General features: G+C 33.3%; 1 protein-coding gene across 1 annotated transcript; it reads left to right on the top strand.

The window, feature by feature from the left end:
- Positions 1-1,140: 1,140 nt before the first annotated feature.
- On the top strand, positions 1,141-2,873 carry LOC147000070 (uncharacterized). Its single transcript, XM_085834356.1, is given in 2 exon segments — positions 1,141-2,038; positions 2,040-2,873. Coding segments are annotated over 2 exon segments (1,692 nt in total). The 5' UTR covers positions 1,141-1,180.
- The last annotated feature ends 23,365 nt before the right edge of the window (positions 2,874-26,238 follow it).

Raw genomic sequence — 26,238 nt, 5'->3', positions numbered from 1 at the left:
TGATCTGTTTTTTTTAAATATTGGGAAAAAATCTCAATATTAAATGCTTTCTCAATAGAAGAGAAAAATGGGGAGTATATATTTAACTGTCCACAAAAAAGAAAGAAAGAAAGAAAAAAAGAAAGAAAGAAAGAAAGAAAGAAAGAAAGAAACAAACAAACAAACAAACAAACAAACAAAAATGGTTGCCAGAAAAAAGTCCACTGTGTGTGTGTGTGTGTGTGTGTGTGTGTGTGTGTGTGTGTGTGTGTGTGTGTGTGAATGTTTTCATATATGGAATAAAGGAAAAAAACAAAATGGTAAGTGATATTGTAAATTATGAAAACAAAATTTACTACATTCACACAATGGATAAAGAAGAAAATATTATTGTATATTACAGCATCTGGAAAACAGTATTATGAGAAATAAAAGAGAAAACCAACATATTATACCATTAAGTGGGTCATCCAGAAATGAGGAGTGACTGCTTAAATGGTTTACAGACTTAGAAGATGATGGCACATTTCCTAAATATTATCACTACGATGTAAATGCATTTTACATTTAAAGGGTAAATGTTATAAATGAATCTCAGTGAAGCTTTTATTTTAAAATGTTCCTTTAGAGTCCTTTGGTAAAATATACAAACCCATAGACATTCTGTTTTTCCTGTAGGATGTCTCAACTTTGTATTACTTTCCCATTTCAGTCTTATTTCAAATAGTGAAGATTAATATGAAGCACATCTAAAGTATGAAGTGAAGAGTTTTTTGAACATTCAAAGAAATGTTCAGGAAAAATAAATTGTTTTTAACAAAATTCAAAGAGATGTAACATGAAAAGACAGAATCAACATCGAAAAGGCTTCCTTTTCTACCATACTATTCCTTTTGGGGGTGTTATAAACACAAAAAGAAAGTCTATAGGTAGGGCTGCTTTTTACATTGCAAGCATCAACACCTTTTAGGGACAAATCAGACACTATCACTGCCCCCCCCCGCATCCTTCCCCACCCCCATCCCCCCAGTTTAGAATGAGAGGCAGCTCCTGCCTTGTCTCTAGTTATAATGCTTGTTTCTATTTTGTCACGGTTGTGCAATAATTTCCTCGACTCCCTGAGGACAGCTATGCCCCCGCCATTTGTGCCTAGGCCAGTGTTTATCCAACAGTCAAATCACCTCCATCCAGCCTATATACCATGAATACTGCCAGTCTCGCTGTGAGAAAGGATAATGAAAGAGACCAATTTCGGGAAGGGTTCAAAATCGGTGCCACCAAGAACGAACAGGATGCTAGTAAGATGTTCATCGGGGGACTTTCCCAAGAAATGAGCAAGCAGGTACTTCTGGAATACTTGTCTAAGTTTGGTGAAGTAATAGACTTTATTATAAAAACAGACCCAAATACCGGTCTGTCTAGGGGATTTGGATTCGTGCTTTTCAAAGACAGTGCCACAGTAGAGAAGGTGCTTCGAGTGAAAGACCACAAAGTTGATGGCAAGAAAATAAAATTTAAAAGGGCTAAAGCCCTGGTATCTCAATTCTCCAATAAAAAGATTTTTGTGGGTGGGCTGAACCCGCGGATGTCTAAAGAAAAAATAAGAGCTTACTTTGGCACATTTGGGCAGATAGAGGCTATAGAGCTTCCACTGTGTTCAGATACGCAGGAAAGAAGAGCTTTCGGCTTTATCAAATACAGGGATGAAAACCCCGTTAGAAAGGTTTTAGAAACCAGGTACCATTTCATTGGCTCCAGTCGTTGTGAAGTTAAAATGGCATACCCTAAAGAATATACAGCTACACAGTTGAGTAAAAGAAAGACTATAGCTAAGGATAGGACAAGAAAATCAGTTCCAGCTGTGGAGTTAGAAAACAATTGGAGAGGAGGAGGCAGCCCAAGCTTCCACACTATGGCTAACCCCGATGCTCAAGAAGCCAACCAAGATGCCCACAGAGCTGACTCATATACTTCTAGAGCAAACTCGGATGTACCTTTGGCAACTGTCCGTGGTTTCAGGGATACCCCCAATGCTTTCCAGTCGAACTCTAATGTTTTTTTTTTTGACAAATTCAACTGCTTTCATGGCAAGCAGTAATACTTTGAGGTCAAGCTCAAATACTGTATGGGTAATCAATTGTGCTCTGGAGGCAAACCCAAATACCTTCTTGGCAAGCCAGTATACTCTTCCAAACACCTTAAGTATAAGCCAATACACTTTGGGAACATACAGAAATTCCTTAGGAGTGAGCCAGTATGCTTTGGCAGCATTTTCAAATACTTTCGGGATAAACCAATATGCTTTGGGGGCAAATCAAAATGCTTTCTGGACAAACCAGTATCCTTTTGGAACATACTCAGATGCTTATGGGATAGGCCAATATGCTTCTGGAACAAGTCCAAATGCTTTTGGGGCAGGCCAGTATAGTTTGGGTACCAACTCAGATACCTGCAGGACAAACTGCTATGCTCATGTGGCAAATCCATACAATATCTGGACAAACCAAAATGTTTTGGCGACAAACCCACATGTTTTCAGGATAAGCCAGTATGTTCTTGGGGCAAACCCAAGTGCCTTTGGGTCAAGTCAGTATTCGGTGGGAGCAACCCAAAACAGTTTTGGACCAAATCTACATAACATCGGAGCAAATGGAAACTTTTGTGGGGCAGCTGGAAGTGGTGGAAGTACTGGAGGAGTTAATTTTTCTCAAGTATATGGCAATTTCCTGAATGTCTGGAAAACACTGCCAGCTTTTCACGGCCCTGATGGCGATCATTTCTCCCTCTACAGTTATGGGGCTTATGATGCAAGATCTGCACCTAATTACAATGTGCAAGTAAGCTTGTCAACACTCCCTGGGAATGGTTACCAGAGAATTTTTTCAGCGTTTTGAAGCCTAACTACAAATCCTCTATCCGAGGACCAATCTGTCCAACAATAAAACATTCAGTAACTTATATGAAATGGCCCAACTACTGATTGATTGGACATTGCCACTATTTGCAGCAACTTTTGAAGTATCAATACATTTTCTATCACCTTTAACCATTGGACCTACAATAAAAAGACAAAGGCTTGAAACTTACTTGCTGAAGGTTTTTCTGGAAAATAAACATTGAAAACATGTATTTTTGAGTGACTGCTGTTTTGAATTGGGTTATTCTTTTGACCTTTACATGTGTTTTGCTGCAGAGAGAGAAGAGACATTTATTACTGCCCCCTTATCTTGAATTCTGTGTTGCTGTGTTTGGGTTAGAGGTACTCATACAGTCCATTCAACTAGTTAATTTCAGTGAATAGAAACAAATTGCTTCTGAATACTTTCTGAAAAATATATTTTTATGTTTGTTGCATATCCCAAATGTACACATTCTCATGATGTCAAACACAATCACTATTGCAAACGACTTTTACTTTTGTGAATTCTATTGTTAGTTAATCCAGGAATTTCCCCTTTACCTTATGACAACACAGTATGACAAGCTTATAGTTTCCTAATTAGAAATCACCAGTTTTATTCCTTGGTCTTTATTCTGGCTCTGTTTTTACTCTTATTTTGAGACAGAGACTTATTAAGTTACATAGGCTACCCTTTAACAAGGTGACTTTGAACTTGAAAACCTTCTGCCTCAGCATTACTTGGTTTTATTTCTAAATATTCAGTGATTTTTCTCCCTCAGTCTACCTTCTATTTACAGGGATCTATTCTATGTCAGAAATTAAATACAGGGAAACAATCCCAAGAGGATAGAATTATACCTAATCATGAAGAGAAATTTTACAAAAGATGGCTTGCCCAGCCATGTAAAATATATCTTGGCCAGGGGCTTACAGGAGGGATAAGTGAAGTGAGTTGGCCTTTGCCAATAATAATCGAGGAGGCATGCAAAGTTGAGAATAAAGACAACACTCATCTTAGTAACACAGCATTTTCTTGTTTGGTTGGTTGGATATTTAGTTTGATATTGTGTTTGCTTGTTTGATTAAGAGTAGAAACAGGGTGTGTGCATGATTACTAAGGAAAGGGTAGTAAAAAGGGCTTCAACATTCTCAGCAGCAACATAACAAACCATCAATGTGAATTCTTTATATTTCAATTTTTCGAGTAAATAGTCATTGTTTTTAAAGGAAAAGATTTAATGCTAAATATAATATCTAAATACTATCAAAAATCTGTTTCAGCATGTAATCTAAACATTTTCTGGGACAACAAGTCCTTGCCATATCAGCAATTTAGAACTAATATCTTCTAAAATGCACATGGACAATGGAAGTTTTGGCATATTAGTGGAATTGTGAACGAGATATTGTTAGCAAGGTTAATAAACTCATGAGATCAAATAATGTATACCATCCATCCCCCTAGAATCCAAACATGAGAGAAATTAGAATGTGCAGTTACTCACTGAAGGAGGGAAAACATATAGCCTTAAGGAGCTATGAGAGTCCAAGTTACTCCATAAAGGTGCATACCCCACAAAAATATCCTAGTGTTCAAGATTCTGTCTTCTGAAACAGGCCAGGTACCAAAAGCCTCTGGAACGACTTTGTGGGTCAGGAGCTGACCTGGCTTTCACTCACCACTGTGAAGATACTGAACACGACTTCAAGGAATTCTAGTGTCTCCAAGTGGAATAGTTGTGCAAACTCTGACCAGTTCTCTGTGACATCACCTATCTCGCTTACATCATAGAACCCCTATCAGGCTGGTTCCTTCTGGAGTTACACTCAGAAACGTTGAGCATCTAGAATTTATATTTTCATATGGCCTCCTAGAAATCCAAAATAAATAAATAAATAAATAAATAAATAAATAAATAAATAAATAAATAAATAAATGAATAAATGAATGAATGAATGAATGAATGAATAAACGAATAAACGAATAAACGAATAAATAACGAATAAATAAATGAATAAATCAATAAGCGAATACGCAAATAAGTGAATAAATTAAACGAATAAATGAAGAAATGAATAAATAATAATAAATGAATAAATGAATAAATGAATAGATGAATAAATGAATAAATGAATAGATGAATAGATGAATAGATGAATAGATGAATAGATGAATAAATGAATAAATGAATAAATGAATAAATGAATAAATGAATAAATGAATAATTGAATAAATGAATCCCTATAAAAATGGCCTGATTTCCTGATTCACATGCTGCTCAAGTAGATTCACTCTTGCACCATTTTTATTGTGTATTTGCTTTTCTTGTTTGTTTGTTTGTTTTGTTTTTTTTGTTTGTTTACTTTTTTTTTATTTTCCTTTTGTGAAAGTCTTCGGTGTCTGGCATACCAACATACTTTGTGGTAATTTTTCCTGTACCAATCTTTCCCTTGGTTATCTTTAAGCTGTTCTTGGAATCAGAAATGTTGCCAGACTCTTGAGGCAACACACAGGATAGCACAATATTCACTTTATGAAAACCCACAGTTAGAGGAGGACAATTTTTATTCAAACAAAGCTGGAATTTAATAGGATTGAATACATTGCATTGAAGCCAATTGCAATCATGAATTATGTATTCTTTGTAAAGTGCAAGGAAATCATAGACCTTGGGTCTGCTTTCAAATTTGAGTTAAACTTAAAAGAAACCCGATATCTACCAGTCACATTTTAAATGTCTTTAAAATTTACCAGCATTTCTGGTTACAAGGAAATTCGTAGATTAAATGCAGTAAAACAGGAAGAAATAGATAATGTAATTTTACTTTTGAAATATGGGTAGACAGAATTCTGGACATAGGTAAGAATGGAATTTACTTACAAATTAGAGGGCACTTTAATTGTTCATGCCACATTGATTTTAAGTGCTTAAAAAATGTTTTTTCAGTCCCCTCCACACATTACATCCTCTTTATAGGGGATGACCCTAACTACATAGTGGGTTAGATTCTTCCAGGTCAGCCACCAACAAAAGATCATTCCTTACAGAGTTGACCACAGGCCAGTGTGATGGAGACAGTGTTCATCTGAGGTACTATCTTCCCAAGTTGTTTACGTTCTAAAACAATCTAAGAAGCACCTCTACACATCCATATCATCAATGTTGATTGTTATACTGTGTGAAATAGACAAGCTATGGAGGAAATATAGATGCCAGCCCCACTGGATGAATTTCTTAAAAATGAGAGAGAGAGAGAGAGAGAGAGAGAGAGAGAGAGAGAGAGAGAGAGAGAGAGAGAGAAAAGGAGAGAGGTATTTCTCATCAAATTGTGTTAGGTGAGACAAGCTAAAATCAAAATGACAATTGTCAATTTATAATTTTAATAAGGCACATTAAATAAAAGGAGATATTTTGGAAGAGTAAGGGCACCAGCAGGGGGGTCTGAGAAGATAGAAATGGAGGATAGTGGGGAGGATGAAAATGGTTAAAGGTCACTATTGACCTGTGCAAAGAGTCACAACAAAGCCCAGTGACTTGTACATTTAAAGCACATTGGTATTAAGTAGCTGATTCTAAATGATGGTTTGATTAAATTGGGAATTTTAGCTTCAAGACACTATTAAATTTATTTATGTTTCTACTCTCATGTGGATGTTGCATTTTGAGCTGGATTTGGGTGACAGGATATGGCAAAGTGATTAAGTTTTGTATATCATTATGCATCAAAAAAAAGTCACTCAGTGGGCTGCCATGCTTTCACAGGGAAGAAAGTAGCTAGAGATTTTAAGTGTACATGAGGTATAAAGAATATTGCCCCCACACTACTATAGATTTTCAAATATTCACCTTCATATAATGCTTCAATGTGTTTCCGCAAATGTAATTTTCTGTAGACTAATCCTCAGGTTTTAATATATTTGGAAAAATTGGACTGGGTCAGGAGGGATAATACCTACAAATAAAAATCAATGAATAATGCTGTCATAGAAAAGGTTTAATTATGACAGGGAGTTTGTTTCCTTGTTACTAGCCCATTGGATCCCTTCTGTGAGGGCAACATCCAACGAGAATTTGTTCATCTACTGATGGTGTCTTCATCTTGAATTTCCTGGCTCCTGAAAAGAAGTCATGCAAAATATGCTTCATTATATACTAGAAATCAGTGTCATTCTTTTTGTCAATACAAGATGTATGATTATGTCTCAAAATCATGAGCAACTGGGCCATAGAGGAAAAAAAAATAGGCTATTTGTGCTGACTAAAGACAGGATGAGTTCAGTATTATCATGTGCACTCTTCGTGAAAGAAAGCAGCATAGCAGGTGAGAATAGATCAGAGAAATACAGCCCAGGAGGGACTCTGCCATCTGCTGTTGGCCTTGGAGATATAAAGGAACACTACATAAGGGATCCCTAGAAAGAGTGCCAGCCACTGCTTTTAGCTAGTGGAACCAGTTTTAGAATCATCATTTTCTAGATTTTAAAAGAAAACAAGATTACTCTAATTTACTAAGTATGGCCATTTGATACTTCAGTGATCATCATCAAGGTGTACAGGTTTGGACAGAAGTATGGGGACTCAGAAAAAGCCTGTTCTTGGAACTCCCTCTGCCTTCAATTGAGGGAGACATCTTCCCAGCAACACTAGTAAACACTCTATATTGGTAATGGTACCCCCATCGTGTCCAGATTAGTGGTTTTCAAACCATTGGTTGAGACTCCTCTCAGGGCTCAAACAACCTTTTTAAAAGTATCCCATATCAAATATCTTGTTTATAAGATATATACATTACAATCGATGACTATAACAAAATTATAATTTGAAGTTGAAATGAAATAACATTATGGTTTGGGAGCTGTGTTTTAAAGGATTACAATATTGGGAAAATTTAGTATTTCTATTTCTGACTACTCTAAATCATGCCTGTCAGTATCATCTGGAGGAATAACCCCCTCTATTCAATCTGGAACTCCCGGAAAAATTAATACATAACCCAAAATTATGAAAGTTAAACAGCGGCTGTACCATAGTCTATAAGCAGGGCATGCTGACATATTAAGCAAATGAGGAAAAAAAGTAAATCACTCTGACTCCATGATATTTTGCCAAATGAGAAGCAGAGGAGTAAAAGCATTACCCAAGTGGTGACATCAAGAGGAAAGCATTGTCAGAATAACTAGCAAAATTTTTAAATACATGCCCTAAAGTCTGGATTTAAATTAGGTGAGAATCTTCCAAAGCAAAAGGAAGTGCAGAATCTTGAAGAAGGAGTTGAGGAAACAAGAGAAAAGCAAAGGGGAATTAACCAAATAAAAACAGTCAGAAGAAGTAGGTATGAAAGACATATCTGGGTAAGATGAACAGAGAAGTGGAGGTTAGAGGAGGCAGAAGGGACTGAGAAGATGGTTCACAGCTTAGGAACACTGGTTGCTTTTGAAGAGGAACAGGGTTCAATTTCTAGCACTCACATAGTGGTTCACAACAATCTGCAATTATAGTTCCAGAGAATCTGATCACACACACACACAAACACATACACACAGACAAAGACACAGAGATACAAAGACACACAGACACACAGACACACACAGACACACATACACACACATATCCCATAGAGAAAAACTTTTAAAATCTTTTACATAACAAATAAAAAAACCAAAAGAGCCTAATATAGAGTATTCCCTTTTAAGACTAGCATTCAGAAGCAGGCTGATCTGTGTTAGTTTAATACCTTCCTGGATCATATGCTTTTTTAGAATTTTACGCTTTTTTTGTTTGTTTGTTTGTTTATTTGGTTTTTTAGGTTTGAAACACTGACCAAAACAATAAGGCAGACAATCTGAATGTACCCACATTCTTCTCCCTCTGCCTCTCCCTTTCCCTTTCCCTTTCCCTTTCCCTTTCCCTCTCCCTCTTTCTTTCTTTCTTTCTTTCTTTCTTTCTTTCTTTCTTTCTTTCTTTCTTTCTTTCTTTCTTTCTTTCTCTCTCTCTCTCTCTCTCTCTCTCTCTCTCTCTCTCTCTTTCTTTCTTTCTTTCTTTCTTTCTTTCTTTCTTTCTCTTTCCTGCTTCCTTCCTAATTTTATCTCTTTGTCTCTCTCTTTATTTTTTGTCTTTATTTGCTTTTTTCTTTTTTTCTATCATTTTCTCACTCTCCCCTCATTCCTTCCTTCTTTCTTTCCTTCCTTCATCCTTGCTTCAATCATTCCTTCCTTCTTTCTTTCCTCCCTTCCTTTCACTCTCTCTCACTCTCTTCCTCTTTCATTCATTTCTTTATTTCTTTGTTTCTTTCTGTATTACTTTCTCTAAATCTCTCAACAGATATAAATATTTCTAAATGATCCCATGCATCCTATTTGATCACACAGGACAAGGCCGAAGTCATTTAAAGCTTAAATTAAATATCAAACACTTAAATACAATAAAATCATTTTTAAAAAAATATAGAAAACACTAAAAATGCAATAGAAGCTTGAAAAAGAAGAAACTCTAAATCACATTTCTAAAAATTCTACAAATTCTTTTAAAATACCATAGGAATCTACAATGAATACAGATGAAGCCGAAATATCCCTAAAATGATTGCTTGCTTATTTATTTACTTATTTGTTTGTTTATTTATTTGTTTGTTTGTTTGTTTATTCATTCATTCATTTATTTATTTTAAATAAATTTTGTATATTTTTAAAATTATCTCTTTCTCCCTAAGTTTCTATTTCTGAATCTTACTATCTTTATCCCTTCCTATCTCTCTCTCTTTTTCTCTTTCTTTTTTTCTTTCTTTTTTTCTTTCTTTCTTTCTCTCTCTCTTCCATCCTTTCTTCCTTCCTTTGTTCCTTCCTTCGTTCCTTCGTTCCTTCATTCCTTCGTTCCTTCCTTCCTTCCTTCCTTCCTTCCTTCCTTCCTTCCTTCCTTCGTCCCTTCCTTCCTTCCTTTTTTCCTTCCTTCCTTCCTTCCTTCCTTCCTTCCTTCCTTCCTTCCTTCCTTCCTTCCTTCCTACCATCCTGCCTTCCTTTCTCTCTCCCTCTCTTTCTTTTTTCTTTTTCATTCCTTGTTTTTTTTGTTTCTCTGTGTGTGTGTGTGTGTGTGTGTGTGTGTGAGAGAGAGAGTGTGTGTGTATATTACTTTCTCTCTCTCTCTCTCTCTGTCTCTCTCCTTTCTCTCACTTCCTCTGTTTATTTTTTTTTGAGTTTTTTAGATTAGATTTTCTGTGTATCTCTTACTGTCCTCCAGATTCCTGTAGATATCATGCTGAACTCTAAATAAAAAAAAAAAAATCACTTACATCTGCCTCTCAATAGCTGGAATTAAAGACATGATCAACACTGACTGGCAAAACCAAAACAATGAAAACACAATTATAAAACCATAATATTTTTGGAAAAAAAGAAACAACAAAAATTACAAGAAGAATTAGAACAACAACAAAACCATAATAAATATACTAAAATGGTAAAAAAGTTAAAGTATTCATTTAAACTGAAACACTAAAATACACTAACAACATTAAAAAATAATAATAAAAGACAATAAAAGTACACTACCAGCTTGAAATCCAAGAAAGTCTAAATCACTAAAGACTCTACAAAACTTTGAAATACCCTAGAAATCAGAAAAGAATACACAAGAATCCGAAATATTTATTTATTGATTGATTGATTGATTGATTTGTTGATTTATAATTACTTATTTATTTTATACATTCTGTCTTTCTATCTTTCTTCCTTTTTTCTACCTTCCTTCTTTCTTTGTTTTTTCATTCTTTCTATCTTTCTTTCTTTCTTTCTTTCTTTCTTTCTTTCTTTCTTTCTTTCTTTTTCTTCCTTCCTTCCTTCCTTCCATCCTTCCTTCCTTCTTTCTTTTTTCCTTTTCCTTCTCTTTCTCACTCTCTCTCTCTATGTATCTATCTATTTATCTTTTCTCTCTGTCTCTGTCTCTCTGTCTCTCTGTCTCTCTGTTACACTGTCTCTCTCTCTCTCTCTCTCTCTGTCTCTTTCTATCTCTCTCTTTCTCTGTCACTGTCTCTCTCTTTCTCTCTCTCTCTCTCTCTCTCTCTCTCTCTCTCTCTCCCTTTCATTTTCTATATTTTTTAATTTTAATAAACTGGGTTTCTCTGTTTATCCCTGGCTCTCTGGGAAATCAATCTCAAGACCAGGATAGCCTCCAAATAAAAGATCCCCTACCAGTTCAACTTAGGGCTAGCATTTTTAAGAAAGGGGCAGCCATTGCCTGCCAACTCTAAAATTACGCACCACCAAAATAAAAACCCTCAATTTTTAAATAAATATTTAAGAATACACCCACAAAAAAAGAACATAAAGAAAACAATGAAATATTAAAATGAATAAATTCTTGAAGTCTAAATGAAACCTGAAAATTACAAAACACTAAAAATTAAAAAAAAAAACAGAAAAAATATTAAAAATACACTAGAATTCTGAAAACAAAAAAACTCTCTGAAACATCCTTTAAAAACATTTCAAAATCTTAAATAAAACCTCTAAAAATAAAAAAGTGCACATGAGACCAAAAATGACCCTGTATCACAATTCTTTTTTTTTTCCTTTTTTCTTTTTTCTTTCTTTCATTCCTTAGTTCCTTTGATCATTCCTTCATCCCTCACCCCTTCATCCCTCCTTCTCTCTCTTCCTCACGCTCTCTCTCTCTCTTTTTTTTCTTATTCCTCTCCCCCTTTATCTCTCTCTGTCTCTCTCTGTCTCTCTCTGTCTCTCTCTGTCTCTGTCTCTGTCTCTCTCTCTCTCTCTCTCTTTCTCTCTGTCTCTGTGTCTGTCTGTCTGTCTGTCAGTCTCTCTGTCTTTCTGTCTGTCTCTCTGTCTGTCTCTCTGTCTCTGTCTCTGTCTCTCTCTCTGTCTCTCTCTCTCTCTCACTCTGTTTCTTTCATTGATCTATTTGTAATTTCTTGGAGAGTGGGTTTCTCTGTGTATCCCTCACTGTTCTGGAATTTATTCTGAAGACCATCCTAGCTGCCAACTAAAAAATCTCTCCTCTCTCTCACTTCCTCTGTTTATTTATTTTTTTTTTTGAGTTTTTAGATTGGGATTTTCTGTGGTTCTCTTACTGTCCTCCAGATTCCTGTAGAGATCATGCTGAACTCTAAATAAAAAAAAAAAATCACTTACATCTGCCTCTCAATAGCTGGAATTAAAGGCATGGTCAACACTGACTGGGAAAACCAAAACAATGAAAACACAAATATAAAACACTAATATTTTTGGAAAAAAAGAAACAACAAAAATTAAAACAAGAATTAGAACAACAAAACCATAATAAATATACTAAAATGGTAAAAAAAAAAGTTAATTAAAGTATACATTAAAACTGAAACACTAAAATACACTAACATCATTAAAAAATAATAATGAAAAACAATAAAAGTACACAACAAGCTTGAAATCCAAGAAACTCTAAATCACTAAAGACTCTACAAGATTTTGAAATACCCTAGAAATCAGAAAACAGTACACAAGAATCCGAATAATGCCTAAAATATTTATTTATTTATTTATTTATTTATTTATTTATTTATTTATTTATTTATTTCTCTATCTATCTATCTATCTATCTATCTATCTATTTATTTATTTATTAATAATTACTTATTTATTTTATACATTCTGTCTTTCTATCTTTCTTCTTTTCTTACTATCTTTCTTCCTTCCTTTCTTTCCTCTTTCTTTCTTTCTTTCTTTCTTTCTTTCTTTCTTTCTTTCTTTCTTTCTTTCTTTCCCTCTCTCTATCTTTCTTTCTTTATTTATTTGTTTCCATTTCTTCCTTCCTACCTAAATTTATCTCTCTGTCTCTCTTTATTTTTTGTCTTTTTTTTTTCTTTTTTCTACCATTTTCTCACTCTCCTCTCATTCTTTCCTTCTTTCTTTCTTCCTTCATCATTGCTTCAATCCTTCCTTCTTTCCTTCTATCCTTCCTTCCTCTCACTCTCGCTCACTCTCTTCCTCTTTCATTCATTTCTTTATTTCTTTGTTTCTTTCTGTATTACTTTCTCTAAATCTCTCAACAGATATAAATATTTCTAAATGATCCCATGCATCCTATCTGATCACACAGGACAAGGCCGAAGTCATTTAAAGCTTAAATTAAATATCAAACACTTAAATACAATAAAATCATTTTTAAAAAAATATAGAAAACACTAAAAATGCAATAGAAGCTTGAAAAAGAAGAAACTCTATATCACATTTCTAAAAATTCTACAAATTCTTTTAAAATACCATAGGAATCTACAATGAATACAGATGAAGCCGAAATATCCCTAAAATGATTGCTTGCTTATTTATTTACTTATTTGTTTGTTTATTTATTTGTTTGTTTGTTTGTTTATTCATTCATTCATTTATTTATTTTAAATAAATTTTGTATATTTTTAAAATTATCTTTTTCCCTAAGTTTCTATTTCTGAATCTTACTATCTTTATCCCTTCCTATCTCTCTCTTTTTCTCTTTCTTTTTTTCTTTCTTTTTTTCTTTCTTTCTTTCTCTCTCTATTCCATCCTTTCTTCCTTCCTTTGTTCCTTCCTTCGTTCCTTCGTTCCTTCCTTCCTTCCTTCCTTCCTTCCTTCCTTCCTTCCTTCCTTCGTCCCTTCCTTCCTTCCTTTTTTCCTTCCTTCCTTCCTTCCTTCCTTCCTTCCTTCCTTCCTTCCTTCCTTCCTTCGTTCCTTCCTTCCTACCATCCTGCCTTCCTTTCTCTCTCCCTCTCTTTCTTTTTTCTTTTTCATTCCTTGTTTTTTTTTGTTTCTCTGTGTGTGTGTGTGTGTGTGTGTGTGTGTGTGTGTGTGTGAGAGAGAGAGAGTGTGTGTGTGTGTGTATTACTTTCTCTCTCTCTCTCTCTCTGTCTCTCTCCTTTCTCTCACTTCCTCTGTTTATTTTTTTTGAGTTTTTTAGATTAGATTTTCTGTGTATCTCTTACTGTCCTCCAGATTCCTGTAGATATCATGCTGAACTCTAAATAAAAAAAAAAAAATCACTTACATCTGCCTCTCAATAGCTGGAATTAAAGACATGATCAACACTGACTGGCAAAACCAAAACAATGAAAACACAATTATAAAACCATAATATTTTTGGAAAAAAAGAAACAACAAAAATTACAAGAAGAATTAGAACAACAACAAAACCATAATAAATATACTAAAATGGTAAAAAAGTTAAAGTATTCATTTAAACTGAAACACTAAAATACACTAACAACATTAAAAAATAATAATAAAAGACAATAAAAGTACACTACCAGCTTGAAATCCAAGAAAGTCTAAATCACTAAAGACTCTTCAAAACTTTGAAATACCCTAGAAATCAGAAAAGAATACACAAGAATCCGAAATATTTATTTATTGATTGATTGATTGATTGATTTGTTGATTTATAATTACTTATTTATTTTATACATTCTGTCTTTCTATCTTTCTTCCTTTTTTCTACCTTCCTTCTTTCTTTGTTTTTTCATTCTTTCTATCTTTCTTTCTTTCTTTCTTTCTTTCTTTCTTTCTTTCTTTCTTTCTTTCTTTCTTTTTCTTCCTTCCTTCCTTCCTTCCATCCTTCCTTCCTTCTTTCTTTTTTCCTTTTCCTTCTCTTTCTCACTCTCTCTCTCTATGTATCTATCTATTTATCTTTTCTCTCTGTCTCTGTCTCTCTGTCTCTCTGTCTCTCTGTTACACTGTCTCTCTCTCTCTCTCTCTCTCTGTCTCTTTCTATCTCTCTCTTTCTCTGTCACTGTCTCTCTCTCTCTCTCTCTCTCTCTCTCTCTCTCTCTCTCTCCCTTTCATTTTCTATATTTTTTAATTTTAATAAACTGGGTTTCTCTGTTTATCCCTGGCTCTCTGGGAAATCAATCTCAAGACCAGGATAGCCTCCAAATAAAAGATCCCCTACCAGTTCAACTTAGGGCTAGCATTTTTAAGAAAGGGGCAGCCATTGCCTGCCAACTCTAAAATTACGCACCACCAAAATAAAAACCCTCAATTTTTAAATAAATATTTAAGAATACACCCACAAAAAAAGAACATAAAGAAAACAATGAAATATTAAAATGAATAAATTCTTGAAGTCTAAATGAAACCTGAAAATTACAAAACACTAAAAATTAAAAAAAAAACAGAAAAAATATTAAAAATACACTAGAATTCTGAAAACAAAAAAACTCTCTGAAACATCCTTTAAAAACATTTCAAAATCTTAAATAAAACCTCTAAAAATAAAAAAGTGCACATGAGACCAAAAATGACCCTGTATCACAATTCTTTTTTTTTTCCTTTTTTCTTTTTTCTTTCTTTCATTCCTTAGTTCCTTTGATCATTCCTTCATCCCTCACCCCTTCATCCCTCCTTCTCTCTCTTCCTCACGCTCTCTCTCTCTCTTTTTTTTTCTTATTCCTCTCCCCCTTTATCTCTCTCTGTCTCTCTCTGTCTCTCTCTGTCTCTCTCTGTCTCTGTCTCTGTCTCTCTCTCTCTCTCTCTCTCTCTCTCTTTCTCTCTGTCTCTGTGTCTGTCTGTCTGTCTGTCAGTCTCTCTGTCTTTCTGTCTGTCTCTCTGTCTGTCTCTCTGTCTCTGTCTCTGTCTCTCTCTCTGTCTCTCTCTCTCTCTCACTCTGTTTCTTTCATTGATCTATTTGTAATTTCTTGGAGAGTGGGTTTCTCTGTGTATCCCTCACTGTTCTGGAATTTATTCTGAAGACCATCCTAGCTGCCAACTAAAAAATCTCTCCTCTCTCTCACTTCCTCTGTTTATTTTTTTTTTTTTGAGTTTTTAGATTGTGATTTTCTGTGGTTCTCTTACTGTCCTCCAGATTCCTGTAGAGATCATGCTGAACTCTAAATAAAAAAAAAAAATCACTTACATCTGCCTCTCAATAGCTGGAATTAAAGGCATGGTCAACACTGACTGGGAAAACCAAAACAATGAAAACACAAATATAAAACCCTAATATTTTTGGAAAAAAGAAACAACAAAAATTAAAACAAGAATTAGAACAACAAAACCATAATAAATATACTAAAATGGTAAAAAAAAAAAGTTAATTAAAGTATACATTAAAACTTAAACACTAAAATACACTAACATCATTAAAAAATAATAATGAAAAACAATAAAAGTACACAACAAGCTTGAAATCCAAGAAACTCTAAATCACTAAAGACTCTACAAGATTTTGAAATACCCTAGAAATCAGAAAACAGTACACAAGAATCCGAATAATGCCTAAAATATTTATTTATTTATTTATTTATTTATTTATTTATTTATTTATTTATTTCTCTATCTATCTATCTATCTATCTATCTATCTATCTATCTATCTATCTATTTATTTATTAATAATTACTTATTTATTTTATACATTCTGTCTTTCTATCTTTCTTCTTTTCTTACTATCTTTCTTCCTTCCTTTCTTTCCTCTTTCTTTCTTTCTTTCTTTCTTTCTTTCTTTCTTTCTTTCTTTCTTTCTTTCTTTCTTTCCCTCTCTCTATCTTTCTTTCTTTATTTATTTGTTTCCATTTCTTCCTTCCTACCTAAATTTATCTCTCTGTCTCTCTTTATTTTTTGTCTTTTTTTTCTTTTTTCTACCATTTTCTCACTCTCCTCTCATTCTTTCCTTCTTTCTTTCTTCCTTCATCATTGCTTCAATCCTTCCTTCTTTCCTTCTATCCTTCCTTCCTCTCACTCTCGCTCACTCTCTTCCTCTTTCATTCATTTCTTTATTTCTTTGTTTCTTTCTGTATTACTTTCTCTAAATCTCTCAACAGATATAAATATTTCTAAATGATCCCATGCATCCTTTCTGATCACCAGGACAAGGCCGAAGTCATTTAAAGCTTAAATTAAATATCAAACACTTAAATACAATAAAATCATTTTTAAAAAAATATAGAAAACACTAAAAATGCAATAGAAGCTTGAAAAAGAAGAAACTCTATATCACATTTCTAAAAATTCTACAAATTCTTTTAAAATACCATAGGAATCTACAATGAATACAGATGAAGCCGAAATATCCCTAAAATGATTGCTTGCTTATTTATTTACTTATTTGTTTGTTTATTTATTTGTTTGTTTGTTTGTTTATTCATTCATTCATTTATTTATTTTAAATAAATTTTGTATATTTTTAAAATTATCTCTTTCTCCCTAAGTTTCTATTTCTGAATCTTACTATCTTTATCCCTTCCTATCTCTCTCTTTTTCTCTTTCTTTTTTTCTTTCTTTTTTTCTTTCTTTCTTTCTCTCTATTCCATCCTTTCTTCCTTCCTTTGTTCCTTCCTTCGTTCCTTCGTTCCTTCATTCCTTCCTTCCTTCCTTCCTTCCTTCCTTCCTTCCTTCCTTCCTTCCTTCCTTCGTCCCTTCCTTCCTTCCTTTTTTCCTTCCTTCCTTCCTTCCTTCCTTCCTTCCTTCCTTCCTTCCTTCCTTCCTTCCTTCCTACCATCCTGCCTTCCTTTCTCTCTCCCTCTCTTTCTTTTTTCTTTTTCATTCCTTGTTTTTTTTTGTTTCTCTGTGTGTGTGTGTGTGTGTGTGTGAGAGAGAGAGTGTGTGTGTGTGTGTATTACTTTCTCTCTCTCTCTCTCTCTGTCTCTCTCCTTTCTCTCACTTCCTCTGTTTATTTTTTTTGAGTTTTTTAGATTAGATTTTCTGTGTATCTCTTACTGTCCTCCAGATTCCTGTAGATATCATGCTTAACTCTAAATAAAAAAAAAAAAATCACTTACATCTGCCTCTCAATAGCTGGAATTAAAGACATGGTCAACACTGACTGGCAAAACCAAAACAATGAAAACACAATTATAAAACCATAATATTTTTGGAAAAAAAGAAACAACAAAAATTACAAGAAGAATTAGAACAACAACAAAACCATAATAAATATACTAAAATGGTAAAAAAGTTAAAGTATTCATTTAAACTGAAACACTAAAATACACTAAAAACATTAAAAAAATAATAATAAAAGACAATAAAAGTACACTACCAGCTTGAAATCCAAGAAAGTCTAAATCACTAAAGACTCTACAAAACTTTGAAATACCCTAGAAATCAGAAAAGAATACACAAGAATCCGAAATATTTATTTATTGATTGATTGATTGATTGATTTGTTGATTTATAATTACTTATTTATTTTATACATTCTGTCTTTCTATCTTTCTTCCTTTTTTCTACCTTCCTTCTTTCTTTGTTTTTTCATTCTTTCTATCTTTCTTTCTTTCTTTCTTTCTTTCTTTCTTTCTTTCTTTCTTTCTTTCTTTCTTTGTTTCCCTTTACTTCTTCCTTCCTTACTTTATCTCCCTGTCTCGCTCTTTCTATATTTTTTGTCTTTATATGTTTTTTCCTATTTTTCTATCTTTTCCTCACTCTCCCATCCTTCCTCCCTTCCTTCTTTCCTTCCTTCATCCTTCCTTCCTTCCTTCCTTCCTTCCTTCCTTCCTTCCTTCCTTCCTTCCTTCCTTCCTTCCTATCACACTCTCTCACTCTCTCCATCTTTTTTTTCTTTTTCTTTTTTTGTTTGTTCCTTTTTTATTACTTTCTCTCAATTTCTCAACAGATATAAATATTTTGAAATAATCCCATGCATTTCATCTGATCACCCTGGAAAAGGCTGAAGTCAATTAAAGCTTAAATTAAAACTCAAACATTTAAATACACTAAACTCAATAAAAAGAGAAAAAAATTAAAAATACAATAGAAGCCTGAAAAAAAAAAAGAAACTCTAAATCGCTTTTCTAAGAACCCAACAATTTTTTTTAAATACCATAGAAATCTAAAAAGAATACACAGAAGACAAAATATCTCTAAAACATTTGTTTGTTTGTTTGTTCATTGATTTTTAATTAATTTTGTATATTTTATGAATTCTGTCTTTTTAACTATGTTTTTATCTGTCTCTTTCTCTTTTTCCCCTCCTTCCTTCCTTCCTTCCTTCCTTCCTTCCTTCCTTCCTTCCTTCCTCCTTCCTTCCTTCCTTCCTTCCTTTCTTTTTTCTTTCTTTCTCTCTCTCTCTTTCTTTCTTTTTCTTTCTTTCTTTCTTTCTTTCTTTCTTTCTTTCTTTCTTTCTTTCTTTCTCTCTGTCTGTCTGTCTGTCTCTCTCTCTCTCTCTCTCTCTCTCTCTCTCTGTCTGTCTGTCTGTCTTTTTCTCTTCCATCCTAACTTTCTCCTTCTTTCCATCTTTCCTTCCTTCCATCCTTCCTTACATCCTTCCTTCCTTCCTTCCTTCTTTCATTCCTGTCTTCCTTCCTTCCTCTCTATTTCCCTCTCTTTCTTTTTTCTTTTTCTTTCATTGTTTGTTTTTTTTCTTTTTTCTCTCTCTTTCTCTCTCTCTCTCTCTCGATCTGTATGTGTGTATCTCTCTCTGTGTCTCTCTCCCTGTGTCCCTCGTTTTTGTTTTTTTTTTTTTTTTGAGTTTTTTAAACTGGGGTTTTCTGTGTATCTCTTACTGTCCTCCAACTTACTGTAGAGTCCATGCTGAACTCTAAGGAAAAAAAAATCACTTACATCTGCCTCTCAATATTTGGAATTAAAGGCATGGTCAACACTGCCTGGCAAAACTAAAACAATGAAACCCCAAATATAAAACCCTAATTTTTTTTTTTTTTGGAAAAAAGAGAATACGAAAATTACAACAACAAAACCATAAGAAATACCGTAAAATCCTTCAAAAAATGAAGTCAGTTAAAACATAAATTAAAACTGAAACCCTAAAATATACTAACATCATTAAAAAAAACAAAACAAAACAAAATAGAACAACAACAAAGAAATATATTAGAAGCCCAAAAACCAAGAAAATATAAATCACTATACTAAAGTCTCTACAAAACTTTTGAAATACCCTAGAAATCTGAAAAGAATACACAAGAAGCCGAAATATGCCTAAGATATGTATTTATTTATTTATTTATTTATTTATTTATTTATTTATTTATTTATTTATCTATCTATTTATCTATTTATCTATTTATTTACGAATAATTACATATTTATTTTATAAATTCTTTCTTTCTTTCTTTGCTTTCCTCCTTCCTTTCTTACTTTATCTCTTTGTCTCCCTCTTTCTTTATTTCTTGTCTTTATTTGTTTTTTTAATTTTTCTCTTTTCCTCACTCTCCCTTCCTTCCTCTCTTCCTTCTATCCTTCCTTACTTTCTTCCTTCCTTCATTCCTTCTTTCCTTCCTTCCTTCCTTTCTTCCTTTCTTCCTTCGAAATAATCCCATGCATTTTATCTGATCACCCAGGAAAAGGCTGAAGTCAATTAAAGCTTAAATTAAAACCCAAACATTTAAATGCACTAAAATCATTAAAAAAAAAAAACAAAACACTAAAAATACAATAGAAGCCTGAAAAAAAAGAAACTCTAAATCACTTTTCTAAAAACTCTACAAAACCTACAAAACCTTTTAAAAAACCATAGAAATCTAAAAGGCATACACATGAAGCCTAAATATCCCTAAAACGTTCGTTTGTTTTTTTGTTCATTTTTAATTAATTTTGTATATTTTATAAATTCTGTCTTTTCAGCTGTTTTTATTCTATGTCTCTTTCTCTGTTTCTTTCTTCCTCTCTTTCTCTCTTCCTCTTTTTTTCTTCCTCTCTTTCTTTCTTTCTTTCTTTCTTTCTTTCTTTCTTTCTTTCTTTCTATCTTTCTTTCTTTCCTTTTCTTTCTTTGTTTCTTTGTTTCTTTGTTTCTTTGTTTGTTTGTTTCTTTCTTTCTTTCTTTCTTTCTTTCTTTCTTTCTTTCTTTCTTTCTTTCTTTGTCTCCCCTTTCCGTCCTAACTTTATTCTTCCTCCCTCCCTCCCTTCCTTCCTTCCTTCCTTCCTTCCTTCCTTCCTTCCTTCCTTCCTTCCTTCCTTCCTCTCTAACTCCCTGTCTTTCTTTTTTTTTCTTTCTTGTTTGTTTGTTTTTTCTTTCTAACTTTCTCTCTCTATCTCTCTCTCTATCTCTCTTTCTCTCTCTCTCTCTCTTGATCTGTATGTCTCTCTCTCTCTCTCCCTCTCTCCCTAGTTTTTTTTTTTTTTTTTGGATTTTTTTGATTTTTTGATTGAGTTTTTCTGTGTATCTCTTACTGTCCTCCAGCTTACTGTAGAGACCATGCTGAACTCTAAGTAAACATTTGTTTATTTTTTTGTTCATATATTTTTAATTAATTTTGTATATTTTATAAATGCTGTCTTTTTCCCGATGTTTTTATCTCTGTCTCTTTCTCTCTTTCTCCCTTCCTTCCTTCCTTCCTTCCTTCCTTCCTTCCTTCCTTCCTTCCTTCCTTCCTTCCTTCCTTCCTTTTTTCCTTCCTTCCTTTCTTCCTTCCTTCCTTTCTTTCTTTCTTTCTTTCTTTCTTTCTTTCTTTCTTTCTTTCTTTCTTTCCTTCCTTCCTTCCTTCCTTCCTTCCTTCCTTCCTTCCTTCCTTCTTCTTTCTTTCTTTCTTTCTTTCTTTCTTTCTTTCTTTCTTTCTTTCTTTCTTTCTTTCTTTCTTTCAGTCTTTCTTTATTTCTCTCTTTCTTTCTTTCTATCTCTCTTTCTTGCTTGGATTTTGGAGATTGGGATTCCCTGTGTATACCCTGGAGGTCCTAGAAATCACTCTTTACATGAGGCTGGCCTTCAATTAGGAAATCCACCTTTCTCTGCCCACCAAATGTGGGATTGAAGGCATGGATCATCACTGCCTGGCAACACTAAAACTCTTAAACCCCCAAATAATAACCCTAAAAATTTTTAAGCAAATATTTAAAATCACACACACAACACACACACAATCAAATAAAACAGTAAAACATTAAAAAAAATAACTAAACCCTAATAAGAACCGAAATTCAAGAAAACATGTTAAAATTCATAATAAACAAAGAAAAAAAAACTATAAAAATATACTAAAACACTTAAAACCAAAAATCTCTAAAACACTATTATAAAAATCTTACAAAACCCATAAAAAAACTCTAAAATTCTTAAAAGTATAAATATATATATACATATTTAAGAATCCAAAATATTCTTTATTTTTTCCTTATATTTTTTTTTCTTTGATTTTTTGTAGAAGGGTTTCTCTATGTATCCCTGGCTTTCCTGGAACTTACACGAGACTAGCCTGACAATGAAATCAGAAATCCAAGACCTCTGCCTCTAAAGTTCTTGAATAAAAGGCATGGGATACCTCAAACTGGAAACCCTAAAATTTTTAATCTAGAAAATAAAACCTTAAAGTTTTTAAAAATACTTATGAACACACACACACATACACAAACACATACTAAAACACTAAAATATAACAGTAAATCCAAAAAAAAACCTCCACAATCTTAAAAACACTATTCATACAAAAAAAAAAAAAAACCTATAAAAGACCCTTCTAAAAACCCTTAAAACGCTTTCAAAATTCCAAAAATTTCCATAGAGTAACTTTCTTATGCACAGTATTTCTTTCATTTTTTTTCCTTTTTCTTTTTTTCTTTCTCTTTGTTTGTTTGTTTGTTTGTTTGTTTCATTGTTTTTTCTTTGTTTCTTTCCTTCTTTCTTTCCTTCTTTCTTTCTTTCTTTCTTTCATTTTTTTCTTTCTTCTTTCTTTTTGTCTTTGTTTTTTGTTTCTTCCTAAATTTCTCTCTCACTGTGTCTGTGTCTGTCTCTCTCTCTCTCTTTCTCTCTCTCTCTCTCTTTGTCTCTGTCTATCTCTCTCTCTCTCTCTCTTGAGTTTTTTGTGTATCTCTGGTTGACTTCCAGCTCCATGTGCAGGCCTCAAAGAACTCTAATTAAAAAACAAAATGAAACAAAACAAAACAAACAAAACAAAACAAAACAAAACAAAACAAAACAAAACAAAACCAAACAAAACAAAACAAAACAAAAGAAAAAACCTAACTCTGTCTCCCAATTACTGAGATTAAAGAAATGGGTCAACATTGCCTGGCAAACCCAAAACTAGGAAATCTCAAATATAAACCCCTAAATGTTTTAGAAAAAATCAAGTACAAAAACAACACCACCAAAAACAAAACCCTAAGCAATACAGTAAAATGCTACAAAAGTCAAGTAAAATCAAAACTAAATTAATCCCCAAACCCAAAAATACACTAAAATCATTAAAAAGAAAAAGAAAAAACACTAAAAATACACTAGAAGCCTGAACAAAGACAAGGACCAAACCCAAAGAAATACATTAAAATGGTAACAAAATAATGTAAAATAAAGCCTAAATGAAATCCCAAATCCGTAAATACACTAAAATCATTAAAAAATATATATGTGTATACCCTGGCAACATGGAAATCACTCTGTAGTCCAGGCTGCCCTAGAAATCAGAAATATACCTGCCTCTGCCTAACCAAGTGTGGGATTGAAGGCATGGATCACCACTGCCTGGCAAAACTAAAACATTTAAACCCAAAAAATATAAACTTAAATATTTTGTAAAAATATTCAAGAACACAAACACACAAAATAGGAAAACGTTAAGAAAATGAAATAAAGCCCAATAAGAATGAAAATCAAGAAAAAAAAATCCTAAATTCTTAATAAACAAAGAAAAAAAATAGTATACATATACTAAAACTCTTAACGCCAAAAATCTCTAAAACGCGAAAAAAAAAAAAAACTACAAAACTCATAAAAAAACCTAAAATTATATATATTTATTTATTTATGTTTATGTTATGTTTATATTCATATTTATATATTCAAGAATCTAAAAATTATTCTAAAACCCCCCAATTAAAAAATTCTCTTTGTATTCCTGTCTATCCTGAAACTCACCATGCATACTAGTCTGACCATTAACTCAAATCCAAGACCTCTGCCACCAAAGTTCTGGGATAAAATGGATGGGTCACCACACACTGGCAAAAATAAATTTTTATACTACAAAATAAAACCTTAAATTTTTGAAAAATACTCAAGAACTGACAGACAGACAGGCAGACAGACAGTCAGTCAGACAGACAGACAGACACAAACACACACACACAAACACACACAGATACACTCATACAAAATAGTAAAACCTTAAAATATAACCGTAAAAAAAAAAAAACACTCTAAAACCTAGTAAAAGACACTAAATATAAACTAAAATCAAAAAAATCCAAAAAATAAAAACTATAAAACAGTCATCTAAGATCTCTAAAAACGTTTTCAAAAAACTCTAATATTCATAAAAAAAATATGAAAGAACCCAAAAGAATTCCTTACTTAATCTCTTCCTTTCTTTCTTTCTTTCTTTCTTTTTCTTTCTTTCTTTCTTTCTTTCTTCCTTCCTTCCTTCCTTTCTTTCTTTCTTTCTTTCTTTCTTTCTTTCTTTCTTTCTTTCTTTCTTTCTTTCTTTCTTTCTTTCTTTCTTTCTTCCTTCCCTCTCTCCCTCCCTCCATCCCTCACTCATTTCCTCCCTCTCTTCCTCCCTCCTTTCTTTCTTTCTTCTTTCTTTTTTTGGTTTTTTGTTTATTTCTCTCTCTCTCTCTCTCTCTCTCTCTCTCTCTCTCACTCTCTTTGTCACTCCCTCCCTCCCTTCCTCTCTCTCTCCTCTCTCTCTCTGTCTCTCTCTGTCTCTCTCTGTCTCTCTCTGTCTCTCTCTATCTCTCTGTCTTTGAGTTTTGCAGACTGCGTTTCTCTGTGTGTCAATGGCTGTCTTCTACCTCCCTGTGGAGACCTTGCTGAACTCTACTTAAAAAAAAAAAAAAAAAAAAAAAAAAAAAAAAAGCACCTACCTTTGTCTCCGAATTGCTGGGATTAAAGTCATGAACCAACTTTGCCTGGCAATCCCAAATGATCAAACCACAAATATAAAACCTTTAATGTTTTTTTTAGAAAAAAATCAAGTTCAAAACAACAACTGTAGTCTCCCGTCCCCAAGCCTGAAACCTGCATGCTCAGTGGTGGAGTGTGCTGCTCAATTGTTCTGCCTAGCCCACTGCTGGAGCTTGCTGATTTGCTCTTCCAAAGCCGTCACGTGGTCACCCTGCTACTGGAACCCAAGATTATTATTTGGCAGGAATTGGGCCCCCCTCCCCTGCTCCATAACTGCGTGCAGAATAGTAAAATTGAGCTTTCATCAGGATGACTGTCTTAGGTCCATTTTTATCTCATACTCTCTAGCCCTTCTTCTCTTCCAGGTTTTTAAGGTGCCTTTCCAGCCTAGAACCCACACATATGGTCATGTGGGTGGAGACAACTTTTGCCGAACCAACACAGGACTGAGAAACAGCAGAGGACATTTGGAAGAAGCACTGCTGGTTTGGATCTCCATAAAAGAAGAAAATAATTAAAGGAAATTCATACCGGAGAAGGTCAGTATGGGCTAAGTTGAAACAGGATTAACCCAAATGCTAATTCACTTAGTTTCAGCAGTGAAGTTTATCAGGGACTAGGAACTGTTAGGCGATTAGACATAGCTCCCAAAAGCTACATTTTAAGGCATTAGAAAAGAAAGGATTTATTAAAAAGGAAATTAATGATCAGGTGGATAAGCCACAGTCAAAAAAAAAAAAAAAAAAAAACCTGCATCATGAGGAGGGAGGAAAATGTCCTAAAAAGCACAGTTAATTTCAGGAGTGCCATGCTTTGTTCTCTCTGGGCCTTATAACAAAAGTACTCTGGCCCCTTTTGTGTGTTGTCTAATGTCTGGTGCACCAATCTGTTCTCAGGTTCAATTCATGTATGTTTGTGTCCAGTCTGTATGAATGAATGTTCTATGTTTTATGTTGGATAATAAAGATGGTATAAAAAATTTTATCTGCAAAGCCAAGAGCTGCCACATGCCTCAAACAGGAATTAGACATATGGCAGGAGAGTCCCTGCTGGAAAACTGTTCTTTTTAGAAAAAAAGGGCGAGTCTACAATCTCTTAGTTTCAGGGTAAAAAAGCTGATAAATGGTTCGTGATTAATGAATTTGACAAATTATAAAGTGCCCTTAATTCTATGATTGTAGCTGCAAAAATTAATATTCTCTGATTGGTCTAAATGTAACTGCTTCATTTGGTGCTTTTTTATTGGAAATGTGTTCTGTGTGTTTTCACAATCAGCTCAAAAGTTGTTGGTTAAGATTAATAATTGTTACATTGCTACAGATAGTCTTAAGTTTCATAACTCTACTTCAGAGTTCTTCTAACACGTGACATAAGGAAGACCAAGAGACAGGGTCTCTAAAGATATTTCTAGTTTAAATATTAATGAATGTGGTTTCTATTCTAAAAACTAAAATTTAAGATAAGGTTTAAAGCAATGCCTCTTTATTAAAGCAGTAAAGCTTACATGTATTCATAGGTATTAATTGGCAGCCAAACTTTGTAATATGATAGTAATGCTTCTAATATTATTGATTTTAAAGATGATAAATTGTTTTAAACTTGGGTTTGCTTT

The sequence above is a fragment of the Mus caroli genome, unplaced genomic scaffold (assembly GCF_978045245.1).
Source record: "Mus caroli unplaced genomic scaffold, Mus_caroli_1 scaffold_22, whole genome shotgun sequence".
NCBI lineage: Eukaryota > Metazoa > Chordata > Mammalia > Rodentia > Muridae > Mus > Mus caroli.
Note: the sequence above shows the minus strand (reverse complement) of the source record. Positions and strands in the feature narration are given on the sequence as shown.